This window comes from Eubalaena glacialis, chromosome 2, assembly GCF_028564815.1.
Source record: "Eubalaena glacialis isolate mEubGla1 chromosome 2, mEubGla1.1.hap2.+ XY, whole genome shotgun sequence".
Lineage (NCBI taxonomy): Eukaryota > Metazoa > Chordata > Mammalia > Artiodactyla > Balaenidae > Eubalaena > Eubalaena glacialis.
Window position 1 is genome coordinate 40,372,620 of NC_083717.1, and position 17,256 is coordinate 40,389,875.

The following is a 17,256-nucleotide window of genomic DNA, read 5'->3' on the forward strand; positions in this document are numbered from 1 at the left end:
GAGTGTGACAGTGGATTAACTTTTAGCTTGGTCTCTATCCACCATGGACTTGCTGACATTCCATTCTTGAGCTGGTTTCCTTATCCATACATCAAGAATGGTGTCTCTTTGTTGTAAGGGTCTCTGAGCAGAATGTCCAAGTCCCTGGAAAAATTGAGAGGTGCTATTCATTCATTAAACATAGACATTGAGAAATTAGCATCTTTCAAGAAAGATTTTGATCCAAAGTCACATGCATGTGTATGTGTATTGAAAACCCGCCATGTCTCTGTTCCATTTAATATCTCATTTAGTGTCTGTACATGTTCTGTGTAGCTGCATTATTGCCCCCATTTTACACCCTAGAAAGCTGAGTCTTCAGAGGTCAAATACATCCCCTAGGGTTGCTTAGCTAGTAAAGGGTATTGGCCAAGTTATAAATTATCCTTTTTGCTCTGTTGGATCTTCTGTTTCTTCATCCTATACACACATTTTCAATAGCAGTTGTTATATTTTTCAGATTTGGGGAGGCATCTAAATATTTAGCAAAGCCATTCTTGCTTGAAAGGGATTATTTTATTTTTGCTAAATAAATCTGAATCTAAACCAAAACCTATCAGTGCCTGAGCTGTACAGGGTAAATTAAAAATCTAGATTGATCACAAAGAGGCTTTATCCTCCTGCCTTCCTTTACCTATTGATGTTTAGCAAGCACTTGGGGTCTGAATGGATCAGTCTGGATCCAGTGTGATCCATGGATCTGAGCTGAGCTGATATCTCCAGCTTTGTTCAGCAAGTTGGGCCCTTTTAACAACATCCCTCAAGTTTGTTTCCATGAGAAGGTATGAGTACAGCCAGGAGGCTCCACGTCTGGGCATTTGGAAAAGAAAACCAGAGCCAAGTCATTTTTCAGCCCACATCTTTGAACTTGCAATGTAGGCTCTATAAAAATATACATTGGGCTTCCCTGGTGGCGCAGTGGTTGAGAATCTGCCTGCTAATGCAGGGGACACGGGTTCGAGCCCTGGTCTGGGAAGATCCCACATGCCGCGGAGCAACTAGGCCCGTGAGCCACAACTACTGAGCCTGTGCATCTGGAGCCTGTGCTCCGCAACAAGAGAGGCCGCGATAGTGAGAGGCCCGCGCACCGCGACGAAGAGTGGCCCCCGCTTGCCGCAACTAGAGAAAGCCCTCGCACAGAAACGAAGACCCAACACAGCCATAAATAAATAAATAAATAAATAAAAATTTAAAAAACAAACAAACAAAAAAACATATATATACATTGTTTGGGGCAGTAAAGGACAATGAGTTCTCAGAATGAGTGCCAGCATTTAGACAGGATTTAGAAAGAGGAAAACAAAAGGGGAAGTTATAAAAGGTATGTGTTCCTGGGGCTTCCATCTGAGAACTTGCTCCTGGCAGATGCAGCTCTAGGTAAGAGAGTTGGGCAGAATCACAATGGGCCTCTTTATCCCCTAGGCTCACACTGCTAAACAACTTGGCTCTTAAAACTCCTTGTATTTTTGGAAAACTCCAGTGGTATTTCCTAATCCTGGGGCTAGAGGCTCAGCCTGAAACATCCATTCCACCAAAGTTCTCCTAAACAGACGTTTCTTGCTTAAGCCGTCATAAAGCCTACTTCGAGGGAGCAGTGCTATAATAGTGTCTTTGTGAGTTTCCTCTGCACCTTCCCTCCAAAGAATTCCAAGCACCCATTAGACCTGGGGCCGTGATCTTCAGTTTGTGTCTATAAGAAGTTACATAATAATTTGCCCTACTTGATTGGGAAGAGGAAGAGAGACAAAAAGAACACAAAAGCAATTTTGCCTTATTAAGTCAGAAGTCTGATGTCACTATAGGAAATCTCAGTCTTTTGTGTAAAGGTTTCATCCATGAAATTTCTGCAACTGGTGTGAAGCCACAGACAGACACATATTTATGAATGCACACACACATAAATTGTAGATCTAAACCAAACAAATATTCAAGCTAATATATCCCGAAGGCACACAACATTACAACAGGAGGAAACTCAGAGCTCTGCCAGGTGACCCAAAGTCTATACACATCAGTGAGGAAAGAAGGAGACTATAGATCCAAAATTTAAACTTCATAAGATTCAATCTGTGTGTTTTTGATTTGTACACCTTTATGTATGTATGCTCTTCTCCACTAAAAGGTTCACATTGAGAACAAGACTCTTTGGGACTTTAGTTACATTTCATTTACTCTCCTTAGTGACTTTGGACAAGTCACTGCCTCTCTTCCAGCCAAGGTTTCTATGCCCTTAGGGGGATTAGATAATTTCCAAGGCCCTTCCCAGTCCTGTGTGTTCATGAACTATAGCTTTAGTGTTGAATCTCTCCTTTCAGACCCTGGATTCTAATGAGCTTGGATTTGAGGGGCTGGACAGTGTGCAGTTGTAGGGCAGACTGGTCCCCTAAAGATGCACCAGGAATCCAGATGGCATCTGGAGGGAAAGAGTATAGGTTCAGACACCAAAGAAGCATGCCTAGTGAATGATCAAATTTTAGAGCTGGGCAGGGAGGTGAAAAGCTGGTTGAAAATACAGCATCCTCAACTCAGAAGACCACCCTGGAGAAAGTGAGGGGAGAAGGGAAGAGGGGGAGGAGAGAGCAGTTAGAACCGAGAGAGTTCCCTGAGGGCAGACTGCCATTTCTAAGGCTCCGAGGGCCTCGCATATATGTGGGGAGGGAGCTATTAGGAGAGCCCAGCAGTTGGAGGGGGGCGGGCAGTTAGAAGGGTTAATTCCAGGAAGGAGGGCTCTGCCATTCTGGTGAGTTTTGAGGCTGTCAGCAAAGCTAACCAACTGGTTTAGAGTGAAACCATTTATTTTTGCTATCTTGGAGACAGGATGCAAGGACTTTGATATATATATACACAAAGGACTATTACTCAGCCACGAAAAAGAATGAAATAATGCCATTTGCAGCAACATAGATGCACCTGGAGATTATCATATTAAGTGAAGTAAGTCAAAGACAAATATCATATGATATCACCTCTATGTGGAATCTGAAAAAATGATACAAATGGACTTATTTACAAAACAGAAACAGACTCACAGACACACAAAACAAACTTATGGTTACCGAAGGGATTAGCAGGGGACGGGTAGATAAATTAGGAGTTTGGGATTAACGTGTACATACTACAATCTACAAAATAGGTACACAAGGACCTACTGTATAGCACAGGAAATTATATTCAATATCTTGTAATAATCTATAACGGAAAAGAATCTGAAAAACTACAGGTATGTGTATATATATATGTGTGTGTGTGTGTGTGCGTGTGTGTGTGTGTGTGTATAACTGAGTCATTTTGCTGTACACCTGAAACTAACACAACATTGTAAATTAACTATACTCCAATTTTAAAAAATGGTCAAAATGAAAAAAAAAAAGCAAAAAAAAATACTTTGGGCCTTTCCTCTTACATTTAGATCATTTATTTCAAGAGGTGTCAGAGGGAGATTTCACCAACTTCATATGATCGGGGCATGAGCGACAGACCTGTGTTTGTATCCATGACTGTACTCACATGCATGTGATTGACATGCACATATGTTCATCTAAGCAGTCTCCTTCCCGATGCATGGATGTGTGTGTCTGTATTGGATGTAGCTAATACTGATATGCAGCCCGTGTGGGTGAAAACCCCAGACCCTCGGGAATAAGAGTGGCAGTGATTTTAAAGACCGTGTTTAGCGGCTGGGACTCCTACCCGGGGCATGTTCAAGGTGACTGCCCCCCGCCCGGCTGATAAGCTGCTCAGACGAGCAGAGCTAGGTGTAAGAAGCAAAGCTGCTGGGGCATTTGGGAAACCAGGAGACTTTCCAGGGGATGAAGAAAGCATATATGCTAAGCCTTTTATTTCCCGTAATGCATATGGAGACTCTTCTATGTGCTGAGACATGCAATTAAGAGAGATTAAAATTGAATAAATAAAAAATAAGGACACCATAAATGACAATCTTTATGATAATCTCCTGATTAGGGTATTTTGCCATTAATGTACATTGCAAAGTTTCTATAACTCTTCAGAAAGCATCTGCCATTCTCATCTGCTTTAACAGATTTTGACATGGCCCATATAGATTTGTGATTACAGAGGAAGCTTGAATCCTTCCATTGGTATCAATAATGCCCTGTATTTGCTCACCTTTGCTGGGTCCTGATTCTTTATCTGGAATATATGGGTCACTTTGTCTCCTTTATACCTTGTCAGAGTTATGTGAGGATAGACATTTTGAACTTCTGGGAGAGAAGCGGGCTTCCGTATGTCCTTTGAAGAAGCTGCCTCCTTTTCTGTGTAATTAGATGCAGAGACCTGAGAGCCTTCTCGAGCTCAGCTGAGTTTCTCTTTAACCCACAGCAGTAGGTTCCCTCTGACTGCAGGGAAGCTGGCATCATTCTATGGAAATAAGCAAGACAATTTCCTTGTTCAGGAAAGGCAGGCTGCGAAGAGAAGGGATGGCCGTGGGGAGGGGGAGAGGGGGGAGGTTTGCCTCCCACCAGGAACACTCTGCCCCAGGGCATCCTGCCCCCAGAAGGAAAAGGAACCTGGCAGCCTCTGCAGCCACCCTGCTTTCCACCCTTCAATCCCACTTATTCCTGGCCCTCAGGGCAAGGCTGGGAGTGAGGGCTGAAGGCTTGAATGAAAGAAATGAGGCTGGAGGATTTCAGGCAAGCACCTGAAGCTGGAGGTGAGGCTGTAGTTTTTGCTTTCCTCTTTTCACATCCTCTCCCAGGATATAGCTGCAGGCCTGAGGATGGGTGGCATACAGCCTTGGGGAAAGACAGAAGTTAGCCAGAGAGACTCTAAACTTTACACCCTAGATGCCCAGGCTCTATACCTGTCATCTTCAAACTTTAATGCCCCTAAAAGAATTTTGAAAAACCATGTATGTCCCTTTGCATGTTTTAAGTTGCCATCTAAAATCGTCAACACACTTTTAAGTATGTCATTTCCACAGCGTTGTAAATATTGACATTAAAAAAATACATCGCTCCTTTAATGCTAATGAACTTTAAATACCAGAGCAATTTGACCCATCATCTATAAAACACATGAACAAGTACTTAAACACTCAGGTTTACATGGTTCCTTTTTCTTCTTGAATTTATATTTTCATTCCAGTTTCCCTACCAAATTTTATCCTTATGGATTCTCATTTTATGCATGAAAGCCTTTTATTGGCCATTCTATCATAATTTAGTGTGACAGAAATATGTACAAAGATTTAAATATAATTTTTAATGCCCAATGACCATAAGTTTCTAGATGTTAAGAGATTTGGATTGAGTTATCATTACAATTATTAGTAATACACAGAAATAGGCAGTAGATCAAAATAATGTATATATATCACAACTTTTGATGAATGTGAAAGATAAGGTGTATAATATTTTTGGAAATACATCTTATATTTTTTGATTAGTTTGTATTCATTGATGAATATTATTTATTGCTAAGGTAAGGAATTAAGTTAAGGTTCAGGATCAATTCTATTACTGTTTTTTCATTTTTATAAATATAAGAAATGAGAAACGTTATTCACAATAAACCGGATGGGAAAGGAAAGAATTTTGTTACTGTAACATGACAATTCTTTGAACTCGTATCTCTTTTTTTGCCTAAAATCACATATTGGTCTCTTATCAAAATTTCTTTTTAATCTTCCCTCAGCTGATAATTCTTTGAAGTCTGTCCCCCTTCAGTGGTTTGAAAAGAATTGGAAACCACCAGACTTGCAAAAGAATTTATTTCCCAGTCACTAGAGACATTCATTTTCAACACCCATACCAATATTTCACAGAGTCTATTCATTTGTCCTCTGTAGGTTTTCCATCCTAAGATTTAGAATGAGTGAGAGATTTGTCTTTCCTTTTGAGAGTGGCAGGCGTGTGTGTGTGTGTGTGTGTGTGTGTGTGTGTGCATGCACAATTGGGCAGGGAAATTGCTGGACCACAGTGGGTTCTCAGTGTTAGAAAAAATCCATAAGAGAATTGAGGCTCTGCATAATCCTTCAAAACCATCCTTGCCTGGGTACCCATTGGAAAGACTTCGTGTATCTCCAAAGTTATGTTATTGAAACCATTTCAGTGGGCACTGCAGTCTATCTCCGCCTGTTACACTCCATGGAAATTTTAGGCTATTACCCTTTAGGGGGAGTGAGAACCACCTGAGCTATACGTAAAGAGTGCATTTCCCTGTTGACAATAACAAAAGAATGGAAACAACCCAGTCCTATCCATAGTGGATGGATTGGATAAACTGTGGTGTGATCATGCACATGGAGCCCTATCTAGCTATAAAAGGAATGAGAGAACCCCAGTGGGGGAAAAAAAGTAAAGTATGTAACAGGTATGGTATCCTACTTTCATTTATGAAAGTGAGGAAAATGAATATAATCCATATTTGCTTATGTTACAAACAATAAAAGAATAAACTAAAAACAAACATGAAATGGTTGCCTCTGGAGGAGGAGGAGATCAGGGTGAGGAGAGTGAACAGAGATGGAACTAGACTTAGATTTCATGTACCTTGATTTTTTGGTTTGACTTTAAAACCATGTAACGGTTTTTGCATCTTTGTAAAACACCATGGGGATATTTGTCAGTATTTTTTTTACCAAGGAAGGATTTGACCGCTACCTTTCCCAGACTGGATCTCTCCAATGTGGGAGAAGGACACAAGAATGCAGGTAGCTCTGAAGGAAAATCAGTGTGGTCTAGGTGGATCTATGGGAAATATGGGCAATTTAGGAGATCAGGTTTTTTCTGTTGCTTACTACACATAGGGCACAGTCATTGCACTTTTTGTGCATTATTTTTTGTATTTAGTGATGCTCAGTTGGTTTTTATATACATCATCTCACTTTAGATACAGCCGTTGCTTGACTCCTATGTTGAAGATGAGGAAACTGTAATTCAAAGAGGTTAAGAGCTTGTCAAAAGTCACATCAGAATACAAGCTTCTGACTTCCAACTTATTACTTTTCTTTGTTATATCACAGTTCACTTGAAATGTTTGAGTCCATTTCTGGAGGAACGTCATATAAACTTCACCCACATTGGTGGTGCCGCCCAGCGAAAATCTTGATAAAGTTCTTCTTAGTGGTACCTCTGTGGCCAATTAATACCCTTCTGATAATTTTCTGCCCAGACGCTTAAGCTCATCAAAGTTTACACCAGCACACTCAAATTCCTCTTACGGTAAACTTGGAAATTTCAATTTGGAATGGCTCTTCCGGATTGTGTATAAAATCATCAAATGAGGCAAACAACCAGCATCAATTTGGAGAAATCTGTTATTTACCATGTTTCATCAAGAAAAATGTTCCCATATTCCTAACCTCTTTTTCTTTTTATTCAAGAAACCAGGTACAATAAACCATTCCACTAGATTCTATCAAAAACCCAATTTTTCTTCAAAAGTAATATTTTGATTTAGAACGTAAATAAATTAGGTCCACTGGTTTTCCTTTAGCCATATGTTTATTTTTTTTCTTTTATTGTTTAAAATTTTCAAATGTGGCACACGATTATGATAAAATTACAAACAGCATAGAAATACATACTATAGTAAAAAAAAAAATGGAATTTTCTCTTTGGTAGGTTCTCCCTCTCACTTTCCTTTCTAGAGGAAACCACTGGTTTAATGGCTATATTTCTGGACCTTTTTCTATGCATTTACAGAGTTATATAATACATTATTGCCTTTTAATATATTTGCTTATGCATACACATTTTTACATAAATGAGAATGCTAATATATATTTTTAATGTTTTGCATTTTCATTTACAATATCCTAGACGTATTTACATATCACTCTACATAACTCTACTGTATTCCTTTTAACTGCTGCATATACATTTAATGATGAACAAATTGCTGCCCTTAAAAACAATGAAATAAAATATCTTCAACGAAGTATTTTTGCTTACATGAGGAAGTATTTTTCCAAGACTTCTAGAAGTGAAATTGCTGGATTAAAAGACACTTAACATCTTTAGTGTGGACAGATTCTGCCAGGCTGCCCTCAAAAAAGGCTACCCCAGTCTTAGCAAGGAATAACTCTTTCCTCAGGACCTCTCATGCACTGGATAATACCAGTCTCTTCATTTTCCCCACATAATATTTAAAAAATGTGTCTTTTATTGTTTTAATTGACATTTCTTCATGTGTTTGTGGCCATTTGTAGCTGTTTTGTGAATCATCTACTCTTACCCTTGATTCATTTCTCTGTTGGATTTCTTGTTTTTAACTAATTTAAGGAAGCACTTTATAATATATGGATTTTAATTCCTTGTTACATATATTGCAAATATTTTCTCTGTCATTTGTCTTTTAACTATGCTTATTTTGTATTTTGCCATGCAAAAGTATTGAATTTTTTACCAGTGGTATCTCTGAATTCTGTCCTTTATGGCTCCTTGAACATGTGTCTTATTTAGGAAGGCCTTCCTCTCCTGAGGTTATCCAAATACTTTTCTAAGTTTTCTTCTAATATGATTATTGTTTTGTTTTTTATGTTTAGCTCTTTAATCCATCTGGAAATGATTTTTGTATATGGTGTGAGGTAGGTATCTAAGTGTACTTTTTAAATGAATAGTTCATTGTCCCAACACTGATTACTAACCTATCATTTCATATATTAAATTCCAGTATTGATATATGGGTCTGCTTCTGGACTATATTTTGTTCCATTAATCAATGAAATTGTCTATTCCTATGCCAGTAACACAGTGTGTTCATTCCTGTAGTTTAATAATATGTTATGCTATCTGATACAGCAAATATCCCTTGTTGTTCTATCTCAAGTATATCTTAGTTTTTTTTAATCAAATATGTACTCCTCTCGATGAATTTTGGTATCATATTGTCAGTTTCCATATATCATTCCATTGAGGGTTTTATTTAGATTGTGTTGAATTTTTAGATTAATTTTAGGGAAGAATGAGAGGTTCATGATATTGAGTCTTCCTATCCAAGGAAAAGACACATCTTTCCATGTATTCAGATCTTCTTTTATGTTTTTCAATACTTTTCTTTACATAGACCTTGTATATTTTCTGCTAAGGCTATACCTAGGAATCTTAAACATTTTGTTGTTGTTGCTAATATACGAGCATGTTTATTTTCTATTGAATTTTGAAGTCATTTTACTAGTGCATGAGAATAGTCTGATTTTTGTATATTCATTTCATGTCTGGGTAGCTTACTAACTCATATAATGGTTCTAATTGCTTTTTAGCTAATTGTCCTGAACTGTCATATCATATGCGAACAATGGTGTTTTGACTCCTCCTTTTCAGTATTTTTACCTTGTTTTTATTCCTGCTTTATTGTAGTGGCTAGGGCCACCTGAAAAGTATTGCATAAAATCAGTAATAGAAGATACCTTCTATGCTTTCAATGTTTTATCAGTAAATATGATATTTAGTATATTAAATACAGGAAGTTACTTTTTATTACTAATGAATTAGGGCTTTTAATCGGGAAAGGGTGTTGGTAATTTTGGGCATCTTTTGAAAGAATGGCTTTTCTTCTTTTGTTTTTGCCTTATGTTTACTTTGTTTCTTCTCTTGGAATTTCAGACTTCCTGTGAGGATAGTATGTGATTGGTTTTTATAAACGCCTTTTAGATAATTGAAAATAATATGCAACTTTTTCAGGAGGCTGAAATATACATGCATCACTCATATATATCAATTAAAACTCATTATTTTTATTTTTTAAATGTATCTTTATTTTTGTTGTCTTCTTGATCTGTCATTTTGCAAAATAAGTGTTTTAATTTTCCATTGTAATTGTAGCTTTGTTAGTTTTCCTTTATTTATAACCTGTTTTACTTTTTATACATTTTTGTTGCTATCTTAATTGGAGCAAATAAAGTTCATAATTTTCATAATGGCGAATTTTACCATCTTCAAATATAATATAGACCACTTTGTATCCATTTAGTTCTTGGCTTTCTGAAATTTTTTTATATATGCATTCAATTTTGATATATTCTATATTAAATATATGACATATATTCAATATACTATATATGAATTATATTTTCAATGTATATTACACATATTGAATATTATCTATTCAATATATATTATATATTCAATTATATATTGTCATATATTATTATGTATAGTGAATATTATACACATTGTATATTCAATTTTTTTTACTGTTTGTTATATTTTTGTATTCTTTCAAAAGTTTCAGTATTTTCTGTTATTTCCTTTTAAATATGTCTTTTCTAGATAACATGCATCTTGATTTTTTAACATAAATTTTTCTCTTATTTAAGAGGCATCATATATAACCCATTAATTCTTATTGTTTATAGTGATATTATTTAAACTTCTTTTTCATTTTGTGCTATTCACTATTATCCCTCCCCCTTTTTGTAGTCTTTTTGGTATTGGTTAGAGATTTTTGGTTCTATTTTCCTGAAACTGGTTTGGAACCTATATGTACTATTTCTATTCTTTTAGAAACTACTTTAAAATTTTAGCAAGCACACTTAAATTTAAACTGTTATAATCAACAACTGATGACTTTCTGTAAGCTCCCTTGCCCTTCCTTCTAAAAGACAGAGCCTTTATCAGGCTTTTGATTATTTCCCTACCTACTCGTCTGTGCACTTATTGTTGAAATTATCTGGAAGTTTCATTCCAGAATATTGTTAATAATAGCAGTGATAGTACTATTTGTATTATTACTATTATTATTTACTTTATGCCTCTATTTTACAGAAATCATTTATTAGTGATTATATTACATTTTACTACCACATTAGTGACCATTATTTAGATTTAAATTGTGTTTTTTGTGGCTTATTTGCTTTGCACTGTTTGTTATATTCCAAGTCATCGTATATTTTAGATTCTTTTTCCGTTTTTCTGGAGTACATCCTCAATTAATTTTTTCTTCTTTGTTTTTCTCAAAGGCTATGAGTGGTAAACTTTCTGAGTCTGCTTGTCTGAAAGAAACATCTTCATTTGTCTTTACATTTGATACAGAGCTATTTTGATTATAAAATCCCAGGTTGAAAACAACTTCTGCAAATCCATATTATCATTTATCTTCTAAAACACTTCAAGTGGATAAGGCAAACATGATCTCTTTTTTTTTTTTTTAGAAACAAGGTTGCCCATTGCCAACAAGTCATTCTTTCTTAAGTGTTTATGATTATAATTCCTCCAACTGGCCCATCATAAATATGAGAACTTTGATTAATAGCAATAGTTCATCAGGACATTTATAGAGAGCTTTTTCTATCAGTTGAAAGCAGTTTTCTAACAAGTTTCATGTATCAGCCAGAAGTTCCAATTTCTGATGCTCTATTTATGAATGATACAGTTAGTTCCTGAGTTCTAAAACATGCTGTGAATTTTCTTCCACTTATGCTAATAATATCTCTAACCTCCTGGGCAGTGAGAATTTCCCTAATGTTTTTTCTCAGAAAAGTATACCCTGAATGTCAGTCACTTCCTCTTGCCCTTCACTGTCAGATCTGTAAACCCACAGGTGGCTGATGTCCTCCTCGGGCTATTTTAAAAAAACACTTTCCTTACTGGCCTTTGAGATCTTGCTAAGAACGGTTGTGAATTCTCTTCTGGTCCACCTGATTTCTCATTAGCGTGTGGTCTTTCATACTTTTGAACTTCCCTATCCCCTTCACTCAAAACACTGAGTTCTAAGTAGCAGTGAGAAATTCAAGATTGTCAGATAAAGCTAAACTCATAGTAGTACAGATTAGATGCACATGGACCATGCTGTGCTTTAACCTCCTTGGCCAAGGAGTCTAACCTAATTTTTGCAAATACTCTGATACTTGGTAGCCTTGCTCAGTGATTCTGTGACTTCCCTCTGGACTCCCTCTCAAGGTTAGATTTGATTGTAGTATCAGATTCTGAAATCTTCTCTCCCACTTCAAATCATCTTGTAATCTTTCTTTATATTCCATGCCAAGGAACGTAACTTCTTTAGGTGTTATCTCTAATTGCTATTCTAGCTGCCTGCAGTATCGTAGGCTTATCTCCACTGGCCCCCCACCCCCGTCACAAAAGTTGCATCACGTTTGGCTATCTTAGAATAAGATGCATCAAGAGGGCATCTGCCTATGAAGAGTGCAGACTGATGTGACTGATTCTGGCAATCTGGTCACTGTGTGTGCTTCTGTCTCGACCCCTTTTAGGTGGGAGGACACACCATGCTCCCCATTCGTTGGATGCCCCCTGAAAGCATCATGTACCGGAAGTTCACTACGGAAAGCGATGTGTGGAGCTTTGGGGTGATTCTCTGGGAGATCTTCACCTATGGAAAGCAGCCATGGTTCCAGCTCTCAAACACAGAGGTACAGAAAGGGGGCAGATGGGAACCTTGATTTGGAGGAAGGCTGATAAGAGACATCTCAGGCCAGCACTTAGAGTGTGTAAAACATTAGGTGGGGTTTGGAGCCAGCAGAGCAGATGTTGGCAGAAAACAGAAGGAGAGACCTTCTTGGTAGAAAAAAAATTATAGCTTTAGGAAATGTGCTGTGATTGTCAAGAGAGCATGAAATCAGATGTCGAAATTGAGATGCAAGTCACGGTTCTGTTTGCTACACTTAAAAATCACAAATGTTTCACTAAGACAGAAAGTGAAAACAAAAAACAACTATGAGTTTTTCAATTGTGCCATCTTGTGGAAACACCTACTATGCCCAAGTCATCTGGGTCCCCAAAGGCTTTAGGTAGACCAGGCCCAGAGGTGTGCAGGAAGGTGAACTGGGAAGGCAAATTTCATGTTACTGATAGAGCTGTGTGTGGACTTCCAGGAATAAGATGAATCATAACAGTAAATGTAATAATATACACATTATGTATTTTTATACTTTTGATTTACAATATTAATAAAAAATGTTAGCCATCAAATTTAATAATAGCTAACATTTAGTGCCAGGCATTTTCCTAAGCACATTAGCCTATATTAACTCAGTACTTTTCACACAAACACTTGTTGAAATTCAGGACAAAGGAAGGGGCGCTGCTTGGGGTTCTGGAATGGACTGGCCAGAGGTGAAAGCATCAGCCTGGAGAAGGCTTGGGCCGTGGTCCAAAGCAAGATGCTTCTCAGTGACATCGTGTCGTCCCAGGGAACTCAGTTCAGTTTGTAGACAGTAAAGGGCTTGGTCTCCCAACCCAGCAGACCTATAAAAGATTGCAGTTTATGGTCTTCTGTTTTCTGGGAAAACATGAACATGAGGACCTTTTAATATTAGAATCCTATCTGAATATTCCAGAAAGTACCTCTCTTCTTGGAAGCTATGTTCATTTTTGCTTTCCTATACCCTGACCATTTAATTAAGTAAATGTCAAAGACTGAAAAGAAGGCATTTCATTACATTTGTAACGTCTCATCATTTGCAAACTGAATGGGTCCTGACCACATTTCCCAAAATAGGACAAAATATTTTGACGACCTTTAAAAAAAATGTAAGTGTGTATATCAGAACTCATTTGTTATGATGCTTTAAAAAATTATTGTTTTCCTGGGTAGAGGGTAGTGGTAAACATACACACACACATGCATGCGTGCATATATACACATGCTTGTGTACACCTACTGGCACATTTGCATGCACTCAGGCACACAATGCACCCTGATCACAGCCCCTATGTAGTTTGGTTGCCCTAGTAAAGAGGGGAATCTGGGCTGAGGGTTCTATTGGTCTCAGCAGATGATCTGTCCTGGATACCTAAACTGGCTTAGAGTAGCTAACGGGGTTCTTGTGGTCATCTCTGACACTGCTTGGTAAGGCATTGGCCTTGAAGATGGGCTTCCTACCCCCAGCCACCTCTTCCACTCGACCAACCCCAGCAGTGAAGTCCTGACAGTCACTGATAATGAGTTTCTCTATTGAAATTGACAAACTGGAGAGCCCCACATTGGAGGAGACACCACCCTTCAGTGCTTTTGATCTTAGCACTAGGCAGCATCCACTGCAGTTTGAACTGGACCCCTTTTCATGGAGGTGAAGGTAATGGAAGGTGGAGACAGGGTTCAAATAAAAACAGGGAACAGGAGCAGCTGGAGACCTTTCAGGCAGGCAAAGAACAGAGCCTAGTGGGCCTTTGCAGACTCTGGGCTGACCAGGACCAGGAAAGTGCTAACACAGTGATTGTTTGACAAGCCATCCCAGAGTCAGAGTGACATGAGCCCACACTCCAGACAAGGCGCTGTTGGGGGCAGCCTAGGGAGATAAGTACTATATGCAGATTAATGGGGGCAAAGAGGGGAAATAACATTTTTCACATACTCTACTAGAGAAGATTCTGTGTGATTTTATCATCACGGTCTGTCTTCAAATGAGGAAACTGTGGTTCGGGGTACATAAGTTGCCCAAGGTTACAGTGGGAGAGTTAGGGAGAAGTTAAAATAACCTGAGAACTGTAAGATAGAATCTTGAAAATTCACATAGTGTCAGCAAAGAAGTCTTTTTGAGGAATTGGAATTGAACTGCAAATTACAGGCGTGGTCCTGAGGGGCCAGCTGGGGATGGTCCAGCTGTACGTTATTTGCTTTCTTCCTCCTCCTCCCTATGGCCTCCCGTTTGGTACAGTGGCTCATACAATCCCTTTCCCCGGCCTCATTTGGTCCTTACAGCAGTCTTAGGAGGTGGTCAAGGGAGACATTTGATCCCCATCTTACAGGTGAGGATGCTGAGATCCTATGAGGTTAATTGACTTTCTCTGGACACCCAGCTGGGCAGTGGTGAATCAGGTGGTTAGTCCTAGTGTTAAGGACTTTTCAAGAAACAGAATACATGGTTTAGTGCAAAGAGCAAGGGAGGATGCGCCTCACTGAGGAAGGGACCTGTGTAATGGCTTAGAGGTAAGCATCACATGTGCACCGAGGCTGTGCCTGGGAGGGGAGCTTGTCAGGAAGTGGGAGCCATGGAGGGGCAGAGCTCCTTCAAGGGGGTTTCCAAATCATGCAGGCTCCTAAGAGGGGGTGGGACAGGTCAGATGCCAATCCCCACTGCCAAGTGGGAAATGAATGCAGCTCAGTCATCTAGATAAGATTCAGGACTAGAGAGGAAGAGAGAAGTGAAAGGAAGAGTGTCTGTGGGAGTTGGAGGCCTGGCCTAAGAGATGGAGAATAGAGGGCAGCAGTGGGCTGGACCAGCCAGTGCTAGATCATGGCCCTTGGAACCCATGCACAGGACAGACGAGCATCTCTGGTCTCCAGCCCAGCCTCAGGAGGGTACCCCGCCTCTGCACTGAAGCTCATCAGTGAAGTCATTGCCTTCTGCTGCACCTGAGCCACAGGGCCAAGACTGAGCTTTGGTGATAACTTCCCTGTTCTCCTCCCTTTTTCAGGTCATTGAGTGCATCACCCAAGGTCGTGTTTTGGAGAGGCCCCGAGTCTGCCCCAAAGAGGTGTATGATGTTATGCTGGGGTGCTGGCAGAGGGAACCGCAGCAGCGGCTGAACATCAAGGAGATCTACAAAATCCTCCATGCTCTGGGGAAAGCCACCCCCATCTACTTGGACATCCTTGGCTAGTGGTGGCCAGTGGTCGTGAATTCATATTCTGTTGCCTCCTCTCTCCCGGCCTCACACCCCTTCTTTTCCACCGCACAGACTCTTTTCTTCCATCCTTGACTGAAGCAAACATCTTCATATAAACTCAAGTGCCTGCTACACATACAACACTGAAAAAAAAAGAAAGAATGAAAACCCTGTAAGGCAGTTTGGCATATATATATATATTATATATATATATATATATAATATATATATATTTATATATCTAACTATCTATCTATCTGTATCTACAGAGAGATAACCTCTTCTCTAATGCACAGAGAAGCTGCTGATACACAAACCATAAGACTGTAACAACAACTCAGAAAATCTTAAGTATTATGAATGCAGTTGAAACTTCCCTTAGACGTAGGCTGTGGCCCGTGCTTCTTCAGCTCCAACTTCTGGGAGCAGAAGACCTTGACGATGCACAGAGACAATCTTCGTGTTGGGAGTGGAGGAGCTGGGGTGGAGTGCCAATCACTGCTGCACAGGTGATCATCTGCACAGGTGTGTTAGCTCCAAGCTCTGCATATGTGCATGGGCAGACCTCATCGACAGGCTCAGCAAGGAAAGAACACTGAACCAGGGGCCTCTGGGACACCTCACACATCCCCTGACCATCTCCTCCATGCCTTCCTCCTTTCCTCCACCTCAAGACGATTTTCTAATCTGTCTTTTCTAGAAAATATAGTACTGATGCTTTGGGGAGTCAACAATGGCGCCTACAGGTAAACACTGAACAAACAACAACGACAGCAAAACATAAAACCATGGCAACAGTGGACTACATCCATCTTGTAAACCATGCTCAAGTTCCTTCCTAAATTTGAAAGAGATGTGTCATCTCTCCTCTGAACTTCAAGAACTGGACTTTCTGGATTTCAAGAACCACAGAATTAAAAGCTGAAACCTGAACCCTGTCAAGGCACTGCCTCCTGTCTTTCCATCATTGGAAAGTCTCCTTGGCCGTACCCCCGACATTCAGGCTATTGGGGAGTTAAGGGGGGTGTCAGACATCCCCCATGTTGTCTGCACATGTGGGCACAGCAGGGTTCCAACGGCAGGAGACTTCATTCTTTGCAAGTCTTATAAGGTCTGCCCCTCTGGGTCGTCTATTTCTCGACCCGCCTTCTCTAGATTCTAGCTCCCACTTCCTGGGCCTCTATGGAGTCCCAGGTAAACCCCACTGCTGAGAAAGGGGCCCAGGTCCGGCGAGAGGCCGGGGCAGTGCTTGCTTCAGGGAGCCAGGAAGTGGAGTGGGCAGGAGCCGGGGGGGCGGGGCGGGGAGAATCTGTTTGGCACCTACATCCGGCCCCTTGTCATTCTCCTCACGTTTCCAGCCCCTGGAAGGATTGATGCATCTGCCTTTGAGTGCTGTGAAAATGCAGGGGCTGAGAAATCACTTCTGTGGACTGGGGGCAGGGGGAGGGGCCGAGGCTGTTCGGGGAAGCATCCAACGCCTGGCCGCTGCCGCAGGCTTGGCATCTTAATGAGGATGGAGCCCTGACCAGGGAGAGAGAACGAAGCATCTGGGCTGGGGCCAGCTCCCTCTGCCCCGACACCAGGGGAATCACTGCCTTCCCAGCTGCCGCTGTCAAAGACTGCGACAGGGGCGGATCTCCGGGCCCCCTGACCCATGACAACAAAATGCCCGTGGAAACCGACA

General features: G+C 40.0%; 1 protein-coding gene across 2 annotated transcripts in view; it reads left to right on the plus strand.

Annotated features, from left to right (window-relative positions):
- Positions 1-16,850, plus strand: part of NTRK3 (neurotrophic receptor tyrosine kinase 3) — a 373,167-nt gene extending 356,317 nt beyond the window's left edge. The window contains exons 16-18 of one of the 2 annotated variants that reach the window (XM_061179966.1): positions 8,549-8,590; positions 12,215-12,373; positions 15,381-16,850. In XM_061179966.1, the coding sequence (XP_061035949.1) occupies positions 8,549-8,590; positions 12,215-12,373; positions 15,381-15,566 (387 nt within the window). In that variant the 3' untranslated portion in view covers positions 15,567-16,850. The remainder of the gene's footprint in view (positions 1-8,548; positions 8,591-12,214; positions 12,374-15,380) is intronic. The other variant, XM_061179967.1, reaches the window with a different exon arrangement.
- Positions 16,851-17,256: the final 406 nt, after the last annotated feature.